Raw genomic sequence first — 22404 nt, forward strand, 5'->3', positions numbered from 1 at the left:
AATAAACTACTATTGATCTAAATCACCTTCTTTGGTCTTCATCAGAAGATCTTAAGAACAAACGTTGGATAATATCCTTTTAGAGGACTATGAGGAGAAAGTGGTTTGGGCTAGCTGCCTTTTAACTGTGCTTTTGGAGAAGCTCAAGCTACACCCTTTTTCCACTGGGATGTATGTCCAAAAAGGATCGATCACAATGATAGCATGAAGGTGTTTGTAGAAATATTGTTGCCTAAAAAAATATAATCTCTGAAGTATTCTACACAGCAGAACTGAGTGATGCTTTATGGGAGCTGATAATATGGCAGCAAGTCAGATCAGATCGTCCGCTGCGTAAACCTGTCCAAATAACTTTGGTTGGACATGACTTTTCGCGGCCCCTGTGTAAAAGATCTTACACACTGCATTACCGGACCACAGAGGAGACATTTGATCTTAAACCCAAGTGGAGCAGTGTTTTGTTTGAGCAATTCGCACACATACACATTCACTGACACGCATGCACATACTGCTGAATCATGCCAAAAAGGCTATTTGATCAGCGTCGAGCCGTGAGCGGTGACGTCCACTGTGACAGTATTCACACGCTCCCCTCTCTTCAGCACAAAAGGGCAGAACAACAATATTATGGTGTCCACCGAGCGCCCACCCCCCAGTAAAAACAGTTCTATGAGAGGAGGCTTGACCTACCTCTTCTCTCGTACATAAACACAAAGCCGAGTGTATTCTGACAGCTGCTGCCCGGGTGCCCTGTGGAGAACAGAAGGAGAGCTTTGAAGATCTTGACCTTCTGAAACAATAAAACGGCATCATCAAACACTCTCCTGAGACAGGCTGCTGACCCACAGATCCAAATGTCTGCTTGAGGTAATTCATATTAAACTGTAGGGATCACTTTGTGTTTGATTCTTGCAGAGACACAGACATTGTTTATTTGAAGTGGTCCAATGCCCCTGACTGACAACATGTGGAGTTTACCACTGCTATTTGAATTATAATGCTTTCAATACTTTTATACTATGCTGATACGCTCTCAGACATGAATGGGTTACAGTGTATCCATCTGGACAAGAAGTTAGCTGGTCCTAAGTTGGAATTTCTCATTTTTGAATAATTAAAAACAAATCAGAAACAATACAAAATGTAATTTCATTTAAATAAAGGTCAGCTAAATAGCATCAGAAAACTTTAAAAAAGTCATATTAATCTACCTTATCAGCTGGTTATCCTCATCCTGTTTACAGGGAGCACCAGTGACTCTTAGGACCACTTCCAAAGGGGTGAGCACCCCACTATGGGTTAAATACTTGGACTCTCTGACATTTGTTTTAGAATTTAAGCCTCTTGGATGAGAGGCAAAGGTCTTCTCAAACAAAAAGGAATCCAGTTGTCTTCCTAGAGTGCTCAATTCCATCTCCATCATAATGTGTTTGTATGTAATCCCTTTAGCAACAGAAAAGACATTTTGAAAGACTTTAACTCAAGCCAGATACTTCTGCACACCGACAGGTGTATCTGCAGAGTATCTGGAGGATCAACAACCAATTTTCTAGCCAGTTCCATCCATCTGATCAGTTCCACCAGCACTGACTGTGACGCCAATGCTACATAACTAGATAGCTAACTGCAACTATAAACAGATATACCAAGAATCTGTAAAAAAGGCTTTATACTGGTGGTTTTAATCTCTCTGTAGGTTGAGTTCATGTGACTAATCGTGAAAAACCATCAATTACAAAACCATGTGAGCAGGAGTTGGCTGCATACGGTCCTTGTTGAGAACAAAAGAGCAACTGTGTTTGCTGAAATGTGGTCTCAAAACCAACTATCATCTGATGACACTTTACCTTTGACTGGCTTTTTTAAATTCATCTACATTTTTATTAAATGACTGGGACACAAAAATTGGAAGTCTTGAGCTGGACAACTAAATAAAGCCTTAAAAAGTATATCATTGCAACCACGGGATAAGTGAGTAAGCTAGCCAGTGAGTTCCCAGACTGCACAAGTTATTATATTATTTGGTGTTTATGCAAGTTAACCTGCAGTTTTAATGTAGAATATTTTAGTACAATGTGTGGGCAAAGTCTTGGCCAGTTATAGCCTAAATGTTTGCAAAATATGGCAGCCAGCAGTGACGATCACTGGCAATACTGTAACTCTGCTGAGCTGCACAGTTGTAAACCAACTTGCTACACTTTAAAGTGCAAAATCAATCAAGTTGATCCATGGAAGTGTTATAATGGATGTATACAATATGAAAAGTAATGACTATAAACTTAAATGTCAAATAATCCCTTTTGCACTGGAAACTAATTGGACAAATGCAATTAATAATGTGTTAATTAGTAAGGTGCTGATGAGGGGTATTTGGTTATGTGTGAAACAGACCAATCAAACTGTTCCCCTTTGGTTCCAGTTTTATTTGAGCTTGTTTAATACATTGCATTCATATGAACTGTCAATCTTCTCATTTGACTATTAGCAATAAAATGATAAGAGCTATTTCCCATAATCTAACATGTCTTTTACAGTTCATTAAATGAAGCAGAATCTTTTACAGATTAATATTTTGGTAACAGATTACTAAAAAATATGTTTTTATGATGATACTTGTGGTATCTGTACTGGTAGACAAATCAGATGCCATAAAGGGAAACGTGACTTATCTTCAAGGTCAAGAGAAGACTTTTATTTCTCCATGATGGCATCAGAGGAAGTAAAGCTATTTACCACCTCAAGAGACAAGTCAGGTGGTGTTTTTGTAGCACAGCATGAGTCACAAGCTGAAATCATTGAAACACATCAGAAAAAAGATCTGTTTGTGATGAAAAACATCAAGAAATGCATTACTGATCCCAGCTCAAATGTTCCACACACTAATGTTGTAGTTTAATTCTTAAGTCTTACCAAAAAACAAGCCTTTGATCTCCTAACCCTACATTAGCATAACTGGCAAAAGGTGTTGCAGGGCAAAGATGCCAGCTGAGTCCCCTTGCTCATCGTGCGAAGGTCGGAAGGCCTTCTGTCTTTGACCACATGCTAATCTTTACAGGGCACTCAAGGAAGTGGTGTTGACAGGCTAGATTTGAGGTCAAGAGGGGGCCAAGGGTCAAGCACTTCCTGCTGACATGAAAGCACATCCAAGCACACCTTGCTCTCGGTATCTGTCGTCTGCCCCCTCACCATCTGTACCGACATAATCTGGGGCTCATCGTCCAAAACAAAAGCCATGTGTTAATTACCTTTGAAGGTGTAATGACTTCGGGGCCACAGCCGATCTTCATCTGGTTTCAAAGTGAGAGCCGGAGAACAGGTTACGCTTCAGACGCGTTGCAGTTGTCCTTTGCCTACCTGCCCTGCCGTGCTTTCATTTGCTATGGTTTCCCATATCAAATCCAGAGGTGCATAACTGCTTCACTCTCACTTTGGTGCGCTCTTAAATAAGTAAATTAAGGAGAAATTTCTGAAACACAAGAAACAGGACTACACCTGTCCTCCAGATGTGACGGCATTCGCTTTGATGGAAGTGCTCCTTGTTTTCCCGATGTTCGCACGCCGCACTTGAGGATTATTACTGTTTTTTATGTACTTCCATTATTTTCCAGGTCTGAAGACCTACAGTGAAGAAAAAGGCAACACTTTTAGAGGAATCACTGAAAGTCTTCACATTTACCGGCTTCCCAAATGTTTTTTTCAGAGAGAGTCCATCTCCTAATTCCAGGAATTTGAATTATGAAAAGATCAAAAATGGACAGAGGCAGTGAATGGTGCTGGTAGCAATCTTCTCGTTAGTCATCACGAAGACAACATGAGTTTTTGTGATGACTGCGTGAGTAGAGCTTGAGTAACACTTTCTTCTTCCCACAAATGACCAACTTGAGAGGGAAGTGGGTGTTGTCTATTCCTGAACAGATACATCACCACGTTCTGAATAAAGGAAGGTGATGTTTTTCTACTATCCAACCCCAGGTGACCTTGAGACCAGAGATGAAATCATTTTCGGGATGACACGCATGTTGCTTTTACAGGAAGTGGTTCTTGACCTCATTCAAATCGTACAATGATACTTACACCTACCAGAGTTTGTAAGAGGATACATGCTCCTGCATCTGAATACATCAAAGGGTAATGGGGACTTGGCAGCCTCATTAGTTATGTGCTGTCTGTGCCACTTCAGCCGCTTGAAGATATGCAGCCATTTTCTCCATTTTCTCTCTGCTGAGAATAAACAAACTCTCTCTCTTTCTAATCCTTTGAAATGCTTCCCCCCCCCCTTTCCTTTTGAAAATCCTAAACTCTAGTTTCCAGTCTCAGGATGGTCAGAGGAGCTCACACACCTTGATCTTCATGACATCTACAGGAGAGTTCCTGTGATGTGGGGAGTAGAGCCAGTCTGCTCCACAGACCTACAGGTGAACACAGACAGTGGTCCTGTGAAGCTGACGCTGGGCAGAGAGGCAATGCTGCTGGTTTGCCGGTGGAGAAAGAGGGTATAAATATCCACCTCGTGCAGCAGTTTCCTCAGTTTCCTCCAAAAGCAAACACTTCAGATTCTACCTTGTAATTTATCACTGCTCTCTCTCACTCTCTCTGCCACTGAGGGAAAATCTCGGTCAGGAAAACGTTGACTTGAATGATCGCATTGTTTTTGTTTTTCACGTTTCATTTTGTCTCTTTGCGCCGTCTGCGTGTATAAACTGCACTGGTTTTGCGAGAATCACAAAGTAGTAGTACTACTTTACATCTTTTTTTTTCTGCCAGGTTGGGAAAAATCTTAAGGGAAGTGCCTCACAGTACAAACAGCGTACTGTTAGCTTGGATTATAAATACTCGATGTATGCCACACGCAGTAATGTGTGCCTCAGATGTGTGTTTCTTTCATTCTAAAAGTAAGGGTGTAAAGGCGGGGATGATGATTTCAGATTCCCGGGAGAACATTCCCAGGCCTGGAAGAATCCATGGAAAGTAATCAAGTAACAGAGTGATGTCATTCTGATGAAAGGCAGCTTGTCAGACAGTTGGCGACTAGGGGTGCTCTTTGGCATCGGCCGCAACCCGCTTTACACCGAAATATGACATCAAAGCAGGTACCAGTCCAGGCCAAGAGGCTGGCACTGATCATTGTCTTCTTTGATTACAGTAGCCTCATCTTCGTGGCGAGAGGATAAAAGAAAACGGCTGCTTGGTGTTAAAAGAGTGTCGGAAATAATGAGCCACGTATCATGTGCAAATGGTGTCCCAGTGGTTCAGTGGATTGTGTAGTCAGAAGATGGGCTGATTGTCTCAGACACGAAAATCTGGTCCAAAATTACCCTTAAGACTTTTTTTTAATCAATGCCCTCCAAACTGGCATTACCGGTTTTTCACAAATCAGATTTATGTTGCATGTCAACAGCTCTTTCTCTTTGATATGTTTAATTCTTCATAAAACCAAGATTAAACAAATAATTATGGGGATTCTCAAGTCTTCCTGCCCGGCTGCTTTAAAGTCTGCATCTTAAAAAAAAAACAGCTACAAATGCAGCTCTCACATAACTGAATAACGACCATGTTTTACAACAGGGTGTGGACTTCAAAAGAATTTCCCCATAGAGAATACCAGGTTAAGGGACGGAAAGTGAATAATGTGTTGTGGCTTTACTGTCATGACCTGTAATAAGGGCTTTTCCATGTCCTTTGGCACAACTGTGGCATAAATAAACATTTCCGAGACTAAAGGGACTGATTCTCCTTCTGTCTCGCTCGAGAGGAGAATAGGCGCAGGGGCAGGAGGGCTGCCGCCTCTCTGATGATAATAATAGCAGGTCTCGAATGGTAATTGGTCTGTGTTCCCTCCTCCGTCACTACCAGGTAGAGGGCATTGAAAAGGGTGATTCAGGCACGAGGCATGAGTGGAAAACTCCAGGAGGAAGGCCGCACGCTCGCGCACCGGTGCCTCCGACACAACCTGGTCCACCTCAGTCATCCTCCAGCACACATTCCTACACACATGCAGACGCCGAGACGTGAAACACGCATGTGCACCCGCCCTGACAAACGCAAACATCCATCTTGCTTAGTACGAATGACGTGACAGAAATGTATAGAGGCAACAGCAGCTACTTTGTGACTGTCACTCAGATGAAAGATGAATAACAAGCAGCTGACCTGTCAGTTGAACTATTTGATTACCCCTCAGTGCCAGAGAGACCCCAAACGCAAGCTGTCCTATCTTGAAAGAGTTCATTTTTATCAAACAGGGCATCATCTGTAACCAATAGACCGCCTCCTCTTACAAAATGAGAGCCTGCTCGACAGATGTCTCCTGCCTCTCTTACTCTCTTACTCCCCATTTACATTCACATCTTAGATGGCACCTCTTGACTTAAGTCGAGATCAAGGTTGTTTACCGATTGTCTGGGTAATATCAGGAACATGTGGTGAGGGTACATGAAAGGAACTCCACGGTGTGTTAACACCCAAAAAACCTCTGTACATGTTTGTTTTGGGTTTTAAACAATAGCTTCAACATGAAATTAAGGGGGCCTGCTTCCGGAGGTTTGCCTCAAGGTGACACAGAACAGAAGCCGAGGCTGAAACCGTTTTCGCAGGGGCGCAACGTCAAAGCCCTCTAGCGTTACAGTCATATCAACTTATAAGTGAAGTTGTTGTGAAATCTATATATTTGCATTAAAAAACATCCAATATTAGTCTTCTTTTTAAGTGCATGTCTCCTCAATGACAAGCACCTAAAGGAAATTTCCATATCTGGTGTTATATTACTGGCAGGATGAAAAATTAAGAGTCATTACTACAATATATACAGATCTGCTGAAGGGTCTGTCAGCTTTTCAGCTAATTCGTAACACATGAACAAATTTCTAGTTCTCCTTCTGTCATCTTTTATTAGCAGATTTCTGCACATAAACACTTTGTGGCTTAATAGCACTAAGACATAAGATTTGCTGTTGTGACCTTGGTGGAATTTAGTACTTTGGTTCAGTCCCACAATGCCCAACCTGCCATCATGTGTTTTATACTGGTGCTGTGTAGGTTGTGTGTGGGAATTTAAAGAAACTCTTCTATGAAATATAAAAGTTTTATAGATGGCGATCTCTCCTTTGTTCTCCTGATGAGGACCTCCACCTGTTTCTGATGATGTGAGCCAGAGCATGTCCCTTTCAAAAGGCTGATCCCTCCTGATCTCTTTGATGTAACCTGACCTAACAGTTCCAACTAGCGGGATTTGATGATCGCGGATGGATCCTCGACAACAGCATGTGCGAATCAAAACTACCCGGCAAGGCGAGATGGACGACGGGAATGTGTGAGCAGAACTGGCAGGCTGTGTAGACAGACGGGGCTATGATGTGTATAAACACTAGGCAGGCAATGGTCACATGATCAATGCTGCCAGCCCAGACTTAAGCAGTAAAACCTGTGGATCTGTGAGGGCACATGCAACTGATCGGAGATGAAAGACAAGCTTTGACTTTCACAGGAGGCCTGGGGTTGGGGTGGGGGCTACGGGGGCACTTCTGAGGGACTGCCATCAGAACAGCTGGGTCATTTTCAAATGACCTAATTCTAGGATTAATCCATTCAAAATTTGTGTCTATGCTACGCAAAGAGAATGGGAGGCAAGGAAAAGGGGAGAGAGAGAATTACAAGTGAAAGCCAGAAGAGCTTAATACTTGGAGTTCAAACAAGGTACTTAGCAGAGAACAAGCCACCATGCACCAACAGTAGCAGGACTGCCTGGTGTTTCAAAGTTTGTCTCCGGCACTTGAGTTGTTTTGTTCAAATTAAATGAGAAAGCCTTTACGTTCGCTCTTTGAATCTACAGATTTCTACCCTCAAAGCGAGAGCATCTGCAGCTCTCACTTCTTCAGTCAGACGATGCTTCACCACCAGGGCATCTCCTCACGTTAGAGAGTGTGTCAGGGGCCGACGTCCATCTGCGAGTGATTTAAGGGTTACATTTTTGAGAATGACGTGTGATAAAACAGGGCAGTATGGGTCAAAGTGACTGGCCTCAGTCTGTGACAGAGCCACTTCTCCTGGACCCTACCACATGTTTTAATCTATACAAGCCTCTGTTTGAAGTTCCCAATTAATACCATCCATCCTGGTGGTGACTTCATATCCATCTTACCTGGCTCAAAACAGTTTGACATTCTTTCGGCCCGCTGATTAACCATGGGGCTACAGTGAGCGGGAGGCTCTCTCTGAGAGGATGTCAAGCTGTTTTAGACTGATGGTGTTCTGTGTTTTACGTCTACCTGATCCATCTAACTTGTCCACTTTATTTTAACTTTATTTCAGCAGTTTAATTTAATTGTTCAGAGAGTACTTTCTTACAAGTTACACAAATGAAACTATCTATTGCAAAGTCTATAATGTGAAAAAAGAACTATTTGGCTACGTGGAGGCTAAAGTGTGACCACAATTTGACCAGCCAGTTTCCAAGCAGTTGCAGCCCTCTCTCAGCAATGCGTCGTAATAAGTCTTGGAGTTCTGTTTTCTATTTCAGAGCTCTTGCCTTCGTGGATTGTTATGAAAATTGTGATGAGTTGGTATGAGGAGATTGTATTAAAAACACAGGCTTATCCTAATCCTGCTCCCACAAAGCTGATACAGCGCTAATCAATAAGCTATCTAAGGCTAGAGTTCACATCAGAACTCTTGTGGGCATGACAAAAAGTGGTGTAGCGTCACAAAAATACTATCTGTGAAAATAAATATGAAAGTGTGTGTAAGTGTTGTTAAAAATATTCGGTTGACTTTAGAAATCCCTGTAATGTCCTGTCCAATGAGCTCAAGTCAAAACGACAAACGTCACCAAAACACCATCATGAAGTCTCACTTTGATGAACGATCCCTTTTGCCCTGTGGGCTACACTTTAACTTAAATGTGTCCTTAAAATGAGAGGTTGTTCAAGGGAAGCCTACCTCAACTGTAACGAGGCATTCCTGTGTTAAAAAGCTGGCTTCCCATCAGGATGCTCTGCTCGACTTAAAATATACAGTAGAGCAGGAAAGTTTGGAAGAGACTGAAGTGGGAGGGAGGAGGTGAAAAGAGGGGGAGAAAGAGTGATGGTTGCTTTGATCTTTTGGAGGCCCCATCTGGATAAAAAAGGAGGGGTTGGGGGGGGGGGGGGCGGGCGGGGGGTGTCTAAGTCCCTTTTTCTAAACCTAAAGCAAAACGTGAGCAACTCAACTCGTCAGAACTGGAACTGATTTTTTATTTTTTTTTATTTTTAAGAGGTCTGCACTTTTCTTTCCCAGGTGGGGCGTGGAGTAGCGATAACAGACGGTGCTCTGTGAAAAATGATCAACTTTTACTTTTAAGTTACATTTAAAAGTGTTGAAAAATAATTTTAAAAAATTATAATAGGTAAACTCTTAAAAATAACCTGGCTAAATATTGACGCAACTCTGCCAGTTTATGTTTTGTTTTTTTCAAGCAAGTGTGTAACAAGATGCATATTCTCACTTCATAAATTTGTGGTGGAATGGGAAATGGGCATTTCAAGGCCAATAAAAGCCACCACATCAAATAAAACATTGCGGATCAAAAGAACCAACGCATGGACATTTTTTTCCCTCTATAAATTAAAAGGGGGGGAGGGAGTTAGTCTGCCAGACTTGATCATGCCCTGAGTCCTGCCCCGCTCCTGTGATTGGCTGGACGGTCACACAAGGGGGGAAAGTTTGAATAAAAAACAAGCGCATGGCACCAGTGTTGTCGTTCAAGCTTGTGTGCTTGGTCCAGAAGGGCTTGAGTTGTACCAGACAGATGAGGAAAGAGTTGTAGGCGCACTCGTGAAAGAAAACCAAAATTAAGCCTGAAAGTATTTCCAGTTATTTCAGCGGGTGGCTACAAGTGGTCTTAGGCGCACTCGTGAAAGAAAACCAAAATTAAGCCTGAAAGTATTTCCAGTTATTTCAGCGGGTGGCTACAAGTGGTCTCAGAGGACTTTTGATTTTACCTGACATTTAATTTGTCTCTTTTGGAAGCTGACAAGTGTTTTTTTTGTTTTGTTTTTGTTTTTAAATGAGAATTTGGAGAAAGGACGTCACAAAGATGACACTGATCAGAGTGGTTTCATCAGTGCTGCTGTTGGTACTGATGCAGTCCGGAGCTCTTTGCGCACGGAGGTTTCGGGGTGGCCGCAACCCACAACCGCGACGCTCACCGCCTCCTCCCACTTACCGGGCAGACCGGGGTGATACCACCGAGAGCTTCCCTCTGGATTTCACCGCGGTGGAGGAGAACATGGATAACTTCATGACACAAGTGAAGAACCTTGCGCAGTCCCTTTACCCCTGTTCGGCGCAAAAGCTTGACTACGACATGAGGCTGAACTTTTTGGAGAACACATCAGTCACCTGCAACGACGGCAGTCCTGCGGGGTACGTAACAACTGACCATAAACATGTATGAGGTTACTGTCAAGTCAAAAAGAGGCCAGCTGGGCTAGTAGGAGCTGTTATTTTGCCTTAAGAGTGCTTCAGCAGGACTCATCCGTCCTGCTGGCCATTAAAATAACCCACATGTATCTGGCCTGAGGAGAAAGTGCATCTCCGTTGATTTTCTCAGTATTTGGAGTGCTGAATCGCGTATTTTATTTTCATTTTCGATCAAGAACCATATAAATGTTTTTTTTAACATATTAAAAGAATATATACAAATAAAAGGAGAATAAATGATTAAAACAATGTCCTGATGCCTCAGTCAGAGTAAAAGATAGACAGCTGCTTTGCGTCAGTGAAGCGTGAAATTTGCAGAGAGCCGCATGGCCTATGCTTCATTTCCTTTGCTTCAAATTAGAATGCAGGTTTTGCGCTGCAGAGTTTCGATTTTACTTTTTAGACCCCCGCCCATCTCTGTCCGTCTTTCTCTGATGAGTACTCGGATGGTTGACCTGTTCGGCTTTCAGGGTGGATGCTGTAAAATATCCATAAAAATATAGTAGATTTTTAACTACATTTTTTATAGAAGGTTAGATTAGATTTTTTTCAGTTGTTTTTATTGTTAATAATATTGTGAAGCAAAAACATTCATTGTGAACCCCCCCCCCCCCCCAACTCTACTAAAGAGGAATAAATCGTGCTGCTAAAACAGCAAACGCCAAATATAGTCCCTCCTTCTCTAAAATAGAAAAGGCATACGGACTCTTTTTTTCAGTGTAGTTACAAGAAGACAAATTGTAGGTTAAAGGTCAGCGACACAGATCGGTGTATAGCTGTAGACGGTTTAATGTGTCATGTCTGTCCGCGCATTATGCTGCATCACAAGAGAAGGCTGAAACGTTACACACAACTACACGCGTACTCATTATTCACTGCTGTAAAGCATGTTGTGTCGTCGTGAATACTTTGGTTGTCGTTCTGATTTGTTGATATATGTGACTGAGCAGAGTGAGCTGTGCATTACACGGCGGCTCCTGGCTGTGTAAAGCGTGGGGACGAGCGCACGCAGGGAACAGTTACAGGCACAAGGCCTTTCATTCACTGTGGCTGTTATCAGCTGGGATGCTAATCCATCAATTGTTATAGCTACACGGATATTCATAAGTATGTAATGTAAAAGGGAAAAAAGTTACTAGAGCAAGTTACTAGGAAGTGAGTGGGTTTTTCATCTGTTGGAAACTTGTTTAAATAGGTGGATTGACACAACACCTCCCCCTTTGTTTGTTCAGCTTGTCAATTCTGGCTTCAGTATGTTTGATGGAAATAAGAGTGAGCTGCCTACATCGCTGAATAATAATAGTTAAAACATTAAGCGCAGCCAAAGTGTGATTCAGTGTCTGAGTTAGCAGCTCAGAGCTTCAGCCAAGTCTGTTTGCCTTAAAGTCACTGAAATGTGTTTGCCAATCTTCTGAGTTGAGTCACTGGTAAAATAAAGCAGATATTCAGTGAAATGGGGGGGGGGAAACGCTTCAACATCACAGAAGCACATTCAGAAGCCTCTTGTTTCTGCAGCGAAAGCTACTTTACACACCCAAAATATTTAATTTTCCTTGTGTTTCTGTGTTTTTGTTGAATAAAAGATGAGGATGATTTGGTTAGGACTGCACCCTAAACCATGGGTGCATTGCCCTCTTCTGGACTGACCACAGACAGCACATATCTCCAATATTCCAAGATAGGTTTCCTACAATCTTAGAGCAGCTATAGCTCAGAGTCACGTTGTCTAAGTGCATTCTAAGGGCGTTAAATTGGGCTTATGCAGGTTTGTTGGCACCTACTGCACCTGAGCAAAAGAGTTTTACTTCCTATCATGCCATTACTTTGAATGGCAGCCTTGGTTTTATCCACATTTTATGACATTGTGTTCAGAGTGAAGAGATGATGGTATGTTGCTTATTATGGAAAAATACCATCTACTGGAATCTACAGTGGAACCAGGATATGGTAGAGGATGATGTTTATCTCCTTTTCGATCACTGTATCAGTGTTTGAAGTGCAGCGTGTACACACAGCATCATTGCTTTCATCCGTGGCACCTTTTTGAGATTAGCATCAAGTTCATGGCATCCTTGTTTGTATTACTGATGATGCGATGTGTGTATTTTACGCTTGGGTGCAAGCACTGATGTAGAAACAATGGCCACATTATCTTTCAGTGTCTATTTCTTTCTCCATAAGAAAGTCTCAAACCTGTGGGCCAAGACGTTCATGCAGGCAGCGTAAAGCAAAACTTGAGGAATTTAGAATCATATACACATATTGTTTAAACTCAACCATGCCTATTATCGTGTGCTCACTTCATTCTTTGGTTCTTGTAGGTACTACCTAAAAGAATCTCGAGGCAGCAGGCGGTGGTTGATATTTTTAGAAGGTTGGTATTTTGGACTAAACTGATTCACCTCAACACATTCCTCATTTCATGTCCAGTTATACCAAAAAAATCACATGTGACATGATTGTTCCTATTTTTTGTTATTGGTATATCTGCCTGCAGGTGGCTGGTACTGCTTCAACAAGGAAAACTGTGACAGCCGATATGAGACAATGAGAAGGTTAATGAGCTCCTCCAAGTGGCCCCAGACTAAAACAGGTGAGCCTTTCCATCAGCCCCCCTGTTGCTCCACCCGGGGCTCCTGACCACAAGGTGAAAAGCATACCTGCTTTTAATGCCTCAGCAATTAAAAGGATGGGATGCATCTGTGCTCATTTACAGTGTTATTGAAACTGACACCCGGTCATAATGTTGCTGCGGTGTAGGGCTACCTGGCGCCCACCACTAAAGGAAGAGAGACGCCTCTCTCTCTTGTTGCACTGTAATAACTGTAATCCACGTGGTAATGATGATGAGTAAGAAGAGGATGTGTCTCAGGGAGCCAGAATGGCTAATGATACACGTCGGTCTGTCTCTGCAGGCACAGGGATCCTGTCTCCACTCCCTGAGGAAAACCCTCACTGGTGGAACGCCAACATGGTGTAAGTTGCCTTTTGTGCTCGTTGATGCCCAATTTTTAATCACAAGTGGCATTTTAAATGTTACGTTTGTTGTGTAGGTTTGTGCCCTACTGCTCCAGTGATGTTTGGAGCGGTGCTACAGCCAAAACAGATCAAAGTAAGAGACACCACTAAAGTCTCAAAATCTTGACATGTATTTGCCCTGAAAGAAGAGTTGTTTAGTTCGTTTGTCTCTCTGTTGTACACAGGTGGTTATGCCTTCATGGGCTCACTCATTATTCAGGAGGTTGTGAAGGACCTGCTGAAAAAAGGTCTGGAAAATGCCAAAGTCCTCCTCTTAGCAGGAAGCAGGTGTGTTCACATGTAAAAATATTGCCCAGGGTTTTATATTGAAAGCTTCTGCACGTCATTCTTACTGATGTATGTGTACTGATGAAAATATATATTGTTTTTGTATGAAGTGCGGGAGGTACTGGCGTTCTTCTGAATGTTGACCGTGTGGCAGAGATGCTGGAGGGACTGGGCCACACTGCGATACAAGTGCGAGGCCTTTCTGATTCTGGCTGGTTCCTGGACAATAAGCAGTACCACTGCACTGACTGTGTGGACACTGCCAGCTGTGCCCCCACTGAGACCATCAAGAGAGGCATCAAGTATGGGATTTCTCTCAGTTTAGTTTTATTTATTTCATACCAATATTTATCTCAAGATACAGATTCCTATGAAATTATAGATAGAAGTCCCAACAATAAGACAATAATAGCAAGCACTGCTAGATGTGGCTGGCTGCTATGGCTGGCTGGGGAGAACAAACAAAACATGCGACAAAGCACAATCTCTTGGAAAGAGATGATGACATCCATTAGTCACATATAAAGGCACTGGGAGTGAAAAAGCACATCATGCACGAGCCCAAGCAGTCTGAGCCTCAAGCAGCCGAACTAAGGAATATTTCAGTGTCACCTCATGCATTTATCTACCAGCATTATTAAAAAGAAAAGCATTAAGTCTAGTCGTTAAACTGAGATCACCAGGTTGCTACTATACCCATCATATCCTATCTGTGTCTGTTTCTATTAGGTACTGGGGAGGGATGGTACCAGAACGGTGCAAACAAGCCCATGAAGGAGAAGAGTGGAACTGCTTTTTTGGATACAGAGTCTTCCCGTCTATAAAAAGTGGGTTTATGATCTATGTGGATACAAGTAAATGTGCATTGTGATGTGATCTACGAATACTCACATTGTCTGGCTGATATTTTTCATTTTCCCTGAGCAGGCCCTGTCTTTGTGGTCCAGTGGCTGTTTGATGAGGCTCAGTTGACAGTAGACAACATTCAGCTGACAGGTCAGCCTGTGCAGGAGGGCCAGTGGCGCTACATCCAAAACCTGGGCACTGAGCTGAGGAACACACTCAAAGATGTCCCGTAAGGCCATGCATCTGGATTTCAGGTGGAAAATTTACAAAGAATTATTGCAAAGACTTTTACTGATTACTGTTTTTTTCTGTTGTTTTTTCTTTAGGGCTATGTTTGCTCCAGCATGTTTATCGCATGAAGTTATCACCAGAAAGTGGGTATTATTCATTTTCAAAAGGCCTCTTCCCCGCTGTACGATTTTCTACCTGTGTGCTGACAGCGCCCTCTTGTGTTGTGTTCTAGCTATTGGATTGATGTGCAGGTTAAAGGCACCTCCTTGCCCAGAGCGCTGCACTGCTGGGACCGCAGCCTCAACGACAACAGGAACAACAAGGCTCCGCCTAAAGGCTGTCCTGTGCATCTGATTGACAGCTGCCCGTGGCCACACTGCAACCCCACCTGCCCCACCATCCGAGATCAGTTCACAGGGCAGGAGATGAATGTCATTCAGTTCCTCATGCACATGGGCTTTGATGTGCAGAAGATGGCCCAGCAGCAGGGAATGGACCCCAGCAAGCTACTGGGCATGCTCAGCAGTGGCAGCTAAAAGGACACAAACACACAGGCATTATCTCAACGTTAAACTAAGCAGAGTTGGCTGGCTGGTCTCTCTGGCCAGTCTCCCAAGCCTGATACCTCCAACTACCCCTCCATCTTCACAACCCATTCTACCTATAATGAATTTCCTCTGACCTCCTGTTTACTTTACTCCAAACCTCAGTCAGTGCAGGGACTTTGACCTTGTCCCACAATCCCTTTTCTCCCATCTGGTGACAAGTACTGTGGCAACATACCACAATGACAAGGCACAAATCTTTGCGACTCATCATTTAAATTATATTTTGTTTTGTAAAAGAAAATATCATGAATGTAATCCAGTTTTAAGGATGCTCACTGATGTTTTGTTTTTATGTTTGTCCTTCCATATAGTTTAAATTTAGTCATTGCCACAGTGGCATAGGGATGCTGTTTTTGTTAAGTAGCCAATATAAGACTGTTATCAGTGCAATTGGGCCCTAGCATTTTTCTGTAATTGGAACTCTCATTGCAAAAATAACTGACATCAAGGCAGATATAGGAAAATATCATAAGTGCGCTAAGTGCTGAATCAGAAAGGAGACATTTTATATTTACCTCTAAAAAAAAATAAAAGCATAAACAATAGCCAGAGAAAGACAACTGACACTGATGCTCTAATAAACTCATAGCAAAAGACTGTCAGTTAGAATTACCCTGTTTGAACTAAACAGGCACAAACCATGTGTTATTACCGCTAATGAAAGTAATGCAATAAGACACAATGTTCCTATAGCTGTAACTCCCTTGATAGCATCTAAACCAAATTGGTATATTTTAAGATGTCAGAATGTCCCCTTTAGTTGTTTTACAATGCTAACTGTGGTGCTAAAGTGGATCTGGTTTAATGTCTATACATAGTTATACAAAAACCACAGTGCCATCACATCTAAGCTATACCTCTTACGCACAGGCCGCATCATCATGACAAGACAGTTCAAAAACTCATGTTAGGTCACCTCAGTAGATCAGCAATCCTCAAATCAATGCAATGAACATTTAAAGGGAGACGAATATTGTGTATTGTATTTTTTGAGTATATGTATAGGCTCTATCAAGTGTTCACTATTGTAACTCCCTTCTTATTATTATCTCATAGAGATCACTTTTTAATATAATGACAATGTTGTATGTAATGATGTCTTTATAAATGATGTTTTTAAAGGGCCTCTATTTCGCATCACACCAGAAAAGGAAAAGTATTACTAATTGTAATTTTATTCTGTAACATATTTTTTAACAGGAAAAAAAAACTCAAGCTACATTGGTAATTTACATATTTATTTTGTTATGTAAATCATATTTATAAGTGCTATTTTCACAGAGAAGTGATTCTTTGTAAATTGTAAATACATTGCTGTTTTTCTCTTTGTGTTGACTGCATGTCTTTGTATCAGACCAGAAGAAAAGACACATAACATAATATACTACAAGATAAATATTTTTTGCAGTCTTGTGATTATTACTTCTATAAGGTCTACTAAAATGGTATTATTAATGTGTAGAAGATGTGGCATTACTATACTAAACTATACTTAAAGTCAGTGACTGATCACCTTCAAGAAATGTGGTTATCACCTAAAATAAGAGAAATATTTCAGAGTGAGTGAAGTGATCTGGTGGATAAACAAGAAAATTTCATTATAAGTTCTGCAGACCAGAAGGTACTACAAGCTAACTGAATAAAAGGTGTGCAAATGATGCAAAACTAAGCTGCCTTGCATAATAAACTCTGCACCATGTGGCTCTTATCTTGCTGTGTATTTGAGCCTAGTGCAGTGTGTTTATGCTACCTGCACTGCACACATCACAATTTAGCTTTTGTTCACACATACACTCACAGTGTGATGGTATCTACCACGCAAGGGCCTAAACATCAGGAGTAGTCTGGAGCCTTACTTACAGTTCAGCAGTTCATGGGCAGGACAACCTGGGCATCAAACCACTAATTCACTTTTGCTCCTGAGCCACAGCTATCTTTACACATGCTTATCAGCATCTAAATGTTCTCTCCAAATTATTTAAGCATAAAAACCTTGCTCAGAATAACTCCACCTTGTCCTCCCATGGCACGTCCATCACAGACAAAAAACTTATTTTGAGAAAAATAAATTCACACCCTACTGGAAGTAATTAAAGCTAGCAAACTTAGAAAGGCGTACCGCTTTGATCTTTCAGAATGAAGACCAACAGAAAACTTTGTATAACTCACATCCTAAATGGAAGAAAAATTTGACAATTAAATAATACGTTAAATAATATATTCACAAACACAGTAACACATGTAGGTTTTAAAGTAGATAGGTAAAAATGATCATTATTGTACAGGAATTAATATACACTATTGCAAAATACCAGTATAATACTGTACTTTAGAAAGTTTATTGATAAAAAAGCATAATAATGATGCTTTTTGTTTTACTGTTTTACATTACTGCTAAAAATTTGGTAGTTTTACCGTATTAATTGCTGCCAGTAAAGAACTTTAATTTGAAATGTGTGCTGATAACCCAGAGATGGGTTTGGGTTTTTTTGTTTTGGGCTAAGAAGTATTACTGTTCCCTGTGATTGATTGGTAACCCTCTTGCCTTATGATAGCGCAAACAGGCCCGACCCCCTGTCACCCTGAATTAGATAAGCAGATAAAATGGATAGATAGTACTGTTCTCTATATTACCTGTATAACAGCTCATTCCCTAACAGTGCAAGTGCTGCAAACTGCAAAACAAAGAAGATAAAGCCTCTTTAAAATTCCACACCAAATGACATATTCATTTTTAAAATGCAGTGTTTAAGGCAATTTTGAGTAACTTCCTCCAGAGCTGAAAAAATGCTGCTTTGAACTTGAAACTGAAAATAACTTATAAGTAGTTTGCAGTTATGTATGCATTAAGCAGTTATGAATATTTAAGTTTGCTTTTGTTTTTTGCAATATTCTAATTAAAGAAATGCATATACATGCATGTACATTTCTAAAATTGTTTTAATAGTGATTTTATGTAAGAATATCCTTGCAATGTTTCAATTTTAAAAAACGAGGATACTTAAATAAGAAGGTTAAAATATTTTAAGTAATTGCCACTTCATTTCTACCTCCCTTTCATATGCATAGGTCAAATCTGCCATCGCTTGTGTATAATCATCCCTCTGAACCTGTGTGTAATTTATGCCTCTAATGGGAGTCTTAGCCCTCCTCCCTGTCATTACACAGTGTGTAAATGCCAGTTTCTGACTGTGGGAGCTCTGACTCAGCCACTCTGGGTGCTCCCTAGAAATAAGACTCCCAAACTGCCTGCCACATGCAGCCTCCCACCCCTCTGTGGAATATAGACCCCCTATTTATAGCGCTGGCAAGGCCTGTAACTCTGGGCTCGGCACAAACTTTCATTTAAACAACCACCCCTAGCAATCCACCGAGTGCACACTGACAGAGACAGGAGGAGCAGGGTGTGCTTGCGTGAATAAGAAAGAGTGGGAGATCAAGTCTGAGAGGCAAGAGAAGACAGAAAGCAGCAAGACAAAGAGCAAGAGACATAGCCGACAGTTTGAGTGATTCTGGTGGACAGTTTAGGGAAGAAAAAGAGAAAAGAGAAGAATTTATAAGGACTGAGTCCATGAGGAGTTGAAGTTGACTGACAGGACAACAAATTTGTCCACCTGTTTGGCACTGAGGGATTTTGCTGGAAGATTGATCTTTGGATATCAATTTTCAAAGAGGGCTGATTGGAGAAGACGTTACTTCACTTTGATATTTTGCTAAACTGGAAAAAGTAGTGAGGAAAGAAGCCAGCAAGCAAGGCAAGCAAGAGAAAACCAAGATTTCACTGCAGCTTTTGAGTAAGACTCGATCATATTATTATTACATGAAACACATTTTGAAATCATTAGAAATCAACTGTTATTATTCTGCACAGAAATTAGACTCTTTTTACAAACTTGTGCAACCAAGAAGAAAGAAACCTATCAAAAAGATAGCTTATTATCAAAGTTGACTGAAAGTCTTTTCTCATTTTAAGCTATTGAACAAACTTCTACATAACAATGTACGCATGTAACCTAAGCTTAAACACACTGCTGTAATTACAAAGCAAGGTCAGGAAAGAAATTACAGACATTTGTAATTAAGGACCATCTATAACAGGAAACCAAAAAAAGGGTGAGGTCTGCGCGAAAAAGACAGAGGAGGCCGCAAGGACACCAACACGGGCAACGGGACATTAAGAATCTCACCAGCAACAACAGCTGCTTTAGAGGGACAACAGGCACCATGGATTCTCAAGGAGGACATTACCTCAACAAAGAAGCTGTGCTGTCCCCTTTAGGAATAGCCCGAATGTTCCAGCTACTGTTTGGCTGCACCATAATGGCCCTTGTGTCCCACAGCGCAGGCTACAGTGCCAATTATGGAATCTTCTGTATGTTTGTGTGGTGCTTCTGCTTTGCTGTCACACTGGTTGTTTTCACCTTGGACATTACCCGGCTCCACACTTGTATGCCGATTTCCTGGGATAACTTCACTGTGGCCTTTGCCATGCTGGCAACACTCATGTACATCACTGCCTCTGTGGTCTACCCCGTTTACTTCCTCCAGACAGAGGTTCCCGATGAGGAGTGGGAAGTCCAAATATACCGAATTGCTGTTACAGTCTGCTCTGCAGTCTGTTGCTTCCCCTACGCAACTGAGGTGTTCTTAACACGAGCCAAACCAGGGGCTGTGGTTGGATACATGGCCACTGTGTCTGGTCTGCTCAAGGTGGTCCAAGGTTTTGTGGCCTGCATCATTTTTGGGGCCCTGGCTAATGACAGTGAGTACAACCAATACATTGCCACCCAGTACTGTGTGGTGGTGTACAGCCTGTGCTTCTCTGTCACTGTGATAGTGGTCGTACTGACGGTTTCTGGTAGGACCTCTGCCCTGCGGTTCCCATTTGATCGGTTTGTGGTCATCTACACCTTCTTTGCTGTGATCCTCTATCTCAGTACTACGCTGATCTGGCCCATCTTCAGCTTCGACAGGAAGTATGGCAACACTACTCGTCCCGAGGACTGCCCACGAGGAGAATGTCCGTGGGATAGCAAGTTGGTTGTGGCCGTCTTTACTAACGTCAACTTAGTGTTGTATTTTGTAGATCTTGTTTACTCCCAGAGGATTCGCTTTATCTCTAGTTCTGCTGTCTGAAACCACCACCAACACCCAAGTTCAAGGACATCTCCAGTTTGTTCTCCATATCCAGGTCTATGTGAAAGACTCAATGGCTTAAATCCACCATTTCACAGTGTTATGTAGCCAGAGTATAACACTTTTTTTTAATTAGCAGTATTATCTAGTTTTTATGTTACAGTATTCATCTAGTCCTGAACTTCTTCCTACCATAGAGAACATGCACCATGGAGACAATCTCAGCAACTCTGTCCACAGACGACTCTGGGAAATATATCCATCTCTCTAATACAGGCATCCATCTTATCTGGGACCTAAAGAAGTATCAGACCAGTGTTATGTCATTCAACCTTTCAGAGGCTTGGCAATTTATTTAATACTATTTATATAACAATAAACAGGGTGGAAATATATAGATATGTTTAGTATCTGTTAGGTCAACAGTTTGCACTGAACATAGAATATGGTTTTGGCTTTCTAGCCACTTCGCTGTATTTTTTTCCCAGTTTAGATTATATTCCCCACATATGTTGAAGTTTATAAGGTTTTTTTTTATTTACTGAATGTCAATTTTTTTGAAGGCAAATGTTTGGCAGCAGTATTAGATTTCTTATTTTGTTGATACATTACATGTTGACCACAAGCACGAGTGTTAACATTCTTTTTCCCATGTTTGTACTCTGTTCTGTGTTTAATAAAATGTCTATGTTTTCATTTGGCCTTCTTTCACTTCTTTGCATAAAGTAGGACTTAAACACACAGTGTTTTTCATGTTCTAGGGTAATTTGCTGCTACCAGTGAAACTATTTGGACAATTTCATGTTTTTTCTTTATACTTGGTAATTTAGCATAGACTGGGATTCGCCAATACGTAACTTTTTTTCTCTTTTTAAAAAATAAAGGTTTTCCAATGTGTTGATTGTTCATAAAATGCAGAAAGAAAGAAAAAAGATCAAGCAGCATATGCTAGTTTGTTTAGCCTACATGTAGTCTACAATTTTAGAGAAGCTGTTGAGTTAAATAAAAATGTTTATAAACATTAATGCCTAATAATGTAGGTTTTAAAGTATAATGTAGTTTAGAATGTTTAACTTTTAAAAAAAAAAGCATTATAATGTTGCTTTTTGTTTTACTGATTTACTTTACTGCTAAAAATCTGCTAGTTTAACCACGTTAATACAGAAAATACATGCTGATAACCCATATATATATATACACACACACACACACACACACACACATATATATATATATAAGGTAAAAGTGAACATTATTTTATTGTATGTTAATATACCATGTTGCAAAATAACTCAAATATGCTGTACCCTGTTATACTATATGCTTAAAATGAGGTAGTTTTACTGTTATTTCACCATGTTAATACAGAAAACACTTGCTAATGGCTGCCAGTAAGTCACTTTAATTCGACAAAAAGCTATGACCTGTCTGTATGGCACAACTTTAATCATTACAACCACAATAAGCACAGTAACTACCTGCTACTGTTGAATAGCTAACAAATATAAACAGGTTTACCGACAGGATAATGAAGAAACTTAAAAGAAAAAACGCCTAACTCGGAGTTACTTACATCAGTCTGTTAACTATGTTGCACTTTATCTGCTCAGAATATGTATGTTATGTCTGAGCGCCTCCATCTCGACATGTCTTTCCAAGCTTTTCGCCGGTAGATGCCAGTAAAGCGACTGCGTCTCCTAACCAGCTTTTCCTCTCAGCAGCACAGCCTGGTGCAATTTAAACCCCGCCTCAAAGTTTACGCTGCTGCCACTGCGATTGGTTGAAATTGTCACGCGTAAGCTAAGGGTGAAAGCTCACTGGC

General features: G+C 41.2%; 2 protein-coding genes across 2 annotated transcripts; both read left to right on the forward strand.

The window, feature by feature from the left end:
* The first annotated feature begins 9716 nt into the window (after positions 1-9716).
* Positions 9717-16773, forward strand: notum1a (notum, palmitoleoyl-protein carboxylesterase a). Its single transcript, XM_080904390.1, has 12 exons — positions 9717-9799; positions 9879-10398; positions 12777-12829; positions 12953-13048; positions 13371-13431; positions 13509-13567; positions 13659-13761; positions 13872-14063; positions 14491-14588; positions 14689-14836; positions 14934-14981; positions 15071-16773. Exons 2-12 carry the CDS (start codon positions 10040-10042, stop codon positions 15372-15374), a joined length of 1521 nt encoding a protein of 506 aa, XP_080760516.1. The 5' UTR covers positions 9717-9799; positions 9879-10039; the 3' UTR covers positions 15375-16773.
* Positions 16774-18812: 2039 nt separating this feature from the next.
* myadml2 (myeloid associated differentiation marker like 2) lies at positions 18813-21233 on the forward strand. Its single transcript, XM_080906385.1, has 2 exons — positions 18813-19240; positions 19545-21233. Exon 2 carries the CDS (start codon positions 19671-19673, stop codon positions 20580-20582), a length of 912 nt encoding a protein of 303 aa, XP_080762511.1. The 5' UTR covers positions 18813-19240; positions 19545-19670; the 3' UTR covers positions 20583-21233.
* Positions 21234-22404: the final 1171 nt, after the last annotated feature.

The sequence above is a fragment of the Rhamphochromis sp. 'chilingali' genome (assembly GCF_963969265.1).
Source record: "Rhamphochromis sp. 'chilingali' genome assembly, chromosome: 15".
Lineage (NCBI taxonomy): Eukaryota > Metazoa > Chordata > Actinopteri > Cichliformes > Cichlidae > Rhamphochromis > Rhamphochromis sp. 'chilingali'.

Coding starts and splice junctions, on each gene's coding strand:
- notum1a (XM_080904390.1), top strand. CDS start 10,040: ATGAGAATTTGGAGAAAGGACGTCACAAAGATGACACTGATCAGAGTG. Junction 13,568..13,658: donor TACAGCCAAAACAGATCAAA/GTAAGAGACACC, acceptor TGTTGTACACAG/GTGGTTATGCCTTCATGGGC. Junction 13,762..13,871: donor CTCCTCTTAGCAGGAAGCAG/GTGTGTTCACAT, acceptor TTTTGTATGAAG/TGCGGGAGGTACTGGCGTTC.
- myadml2 (XM_080906385.1), top strand. CDS start 19,671: ATGGATTCTCAAGGAGGACATTACCTCAACAAAGAAGCTGTGCTGTCC.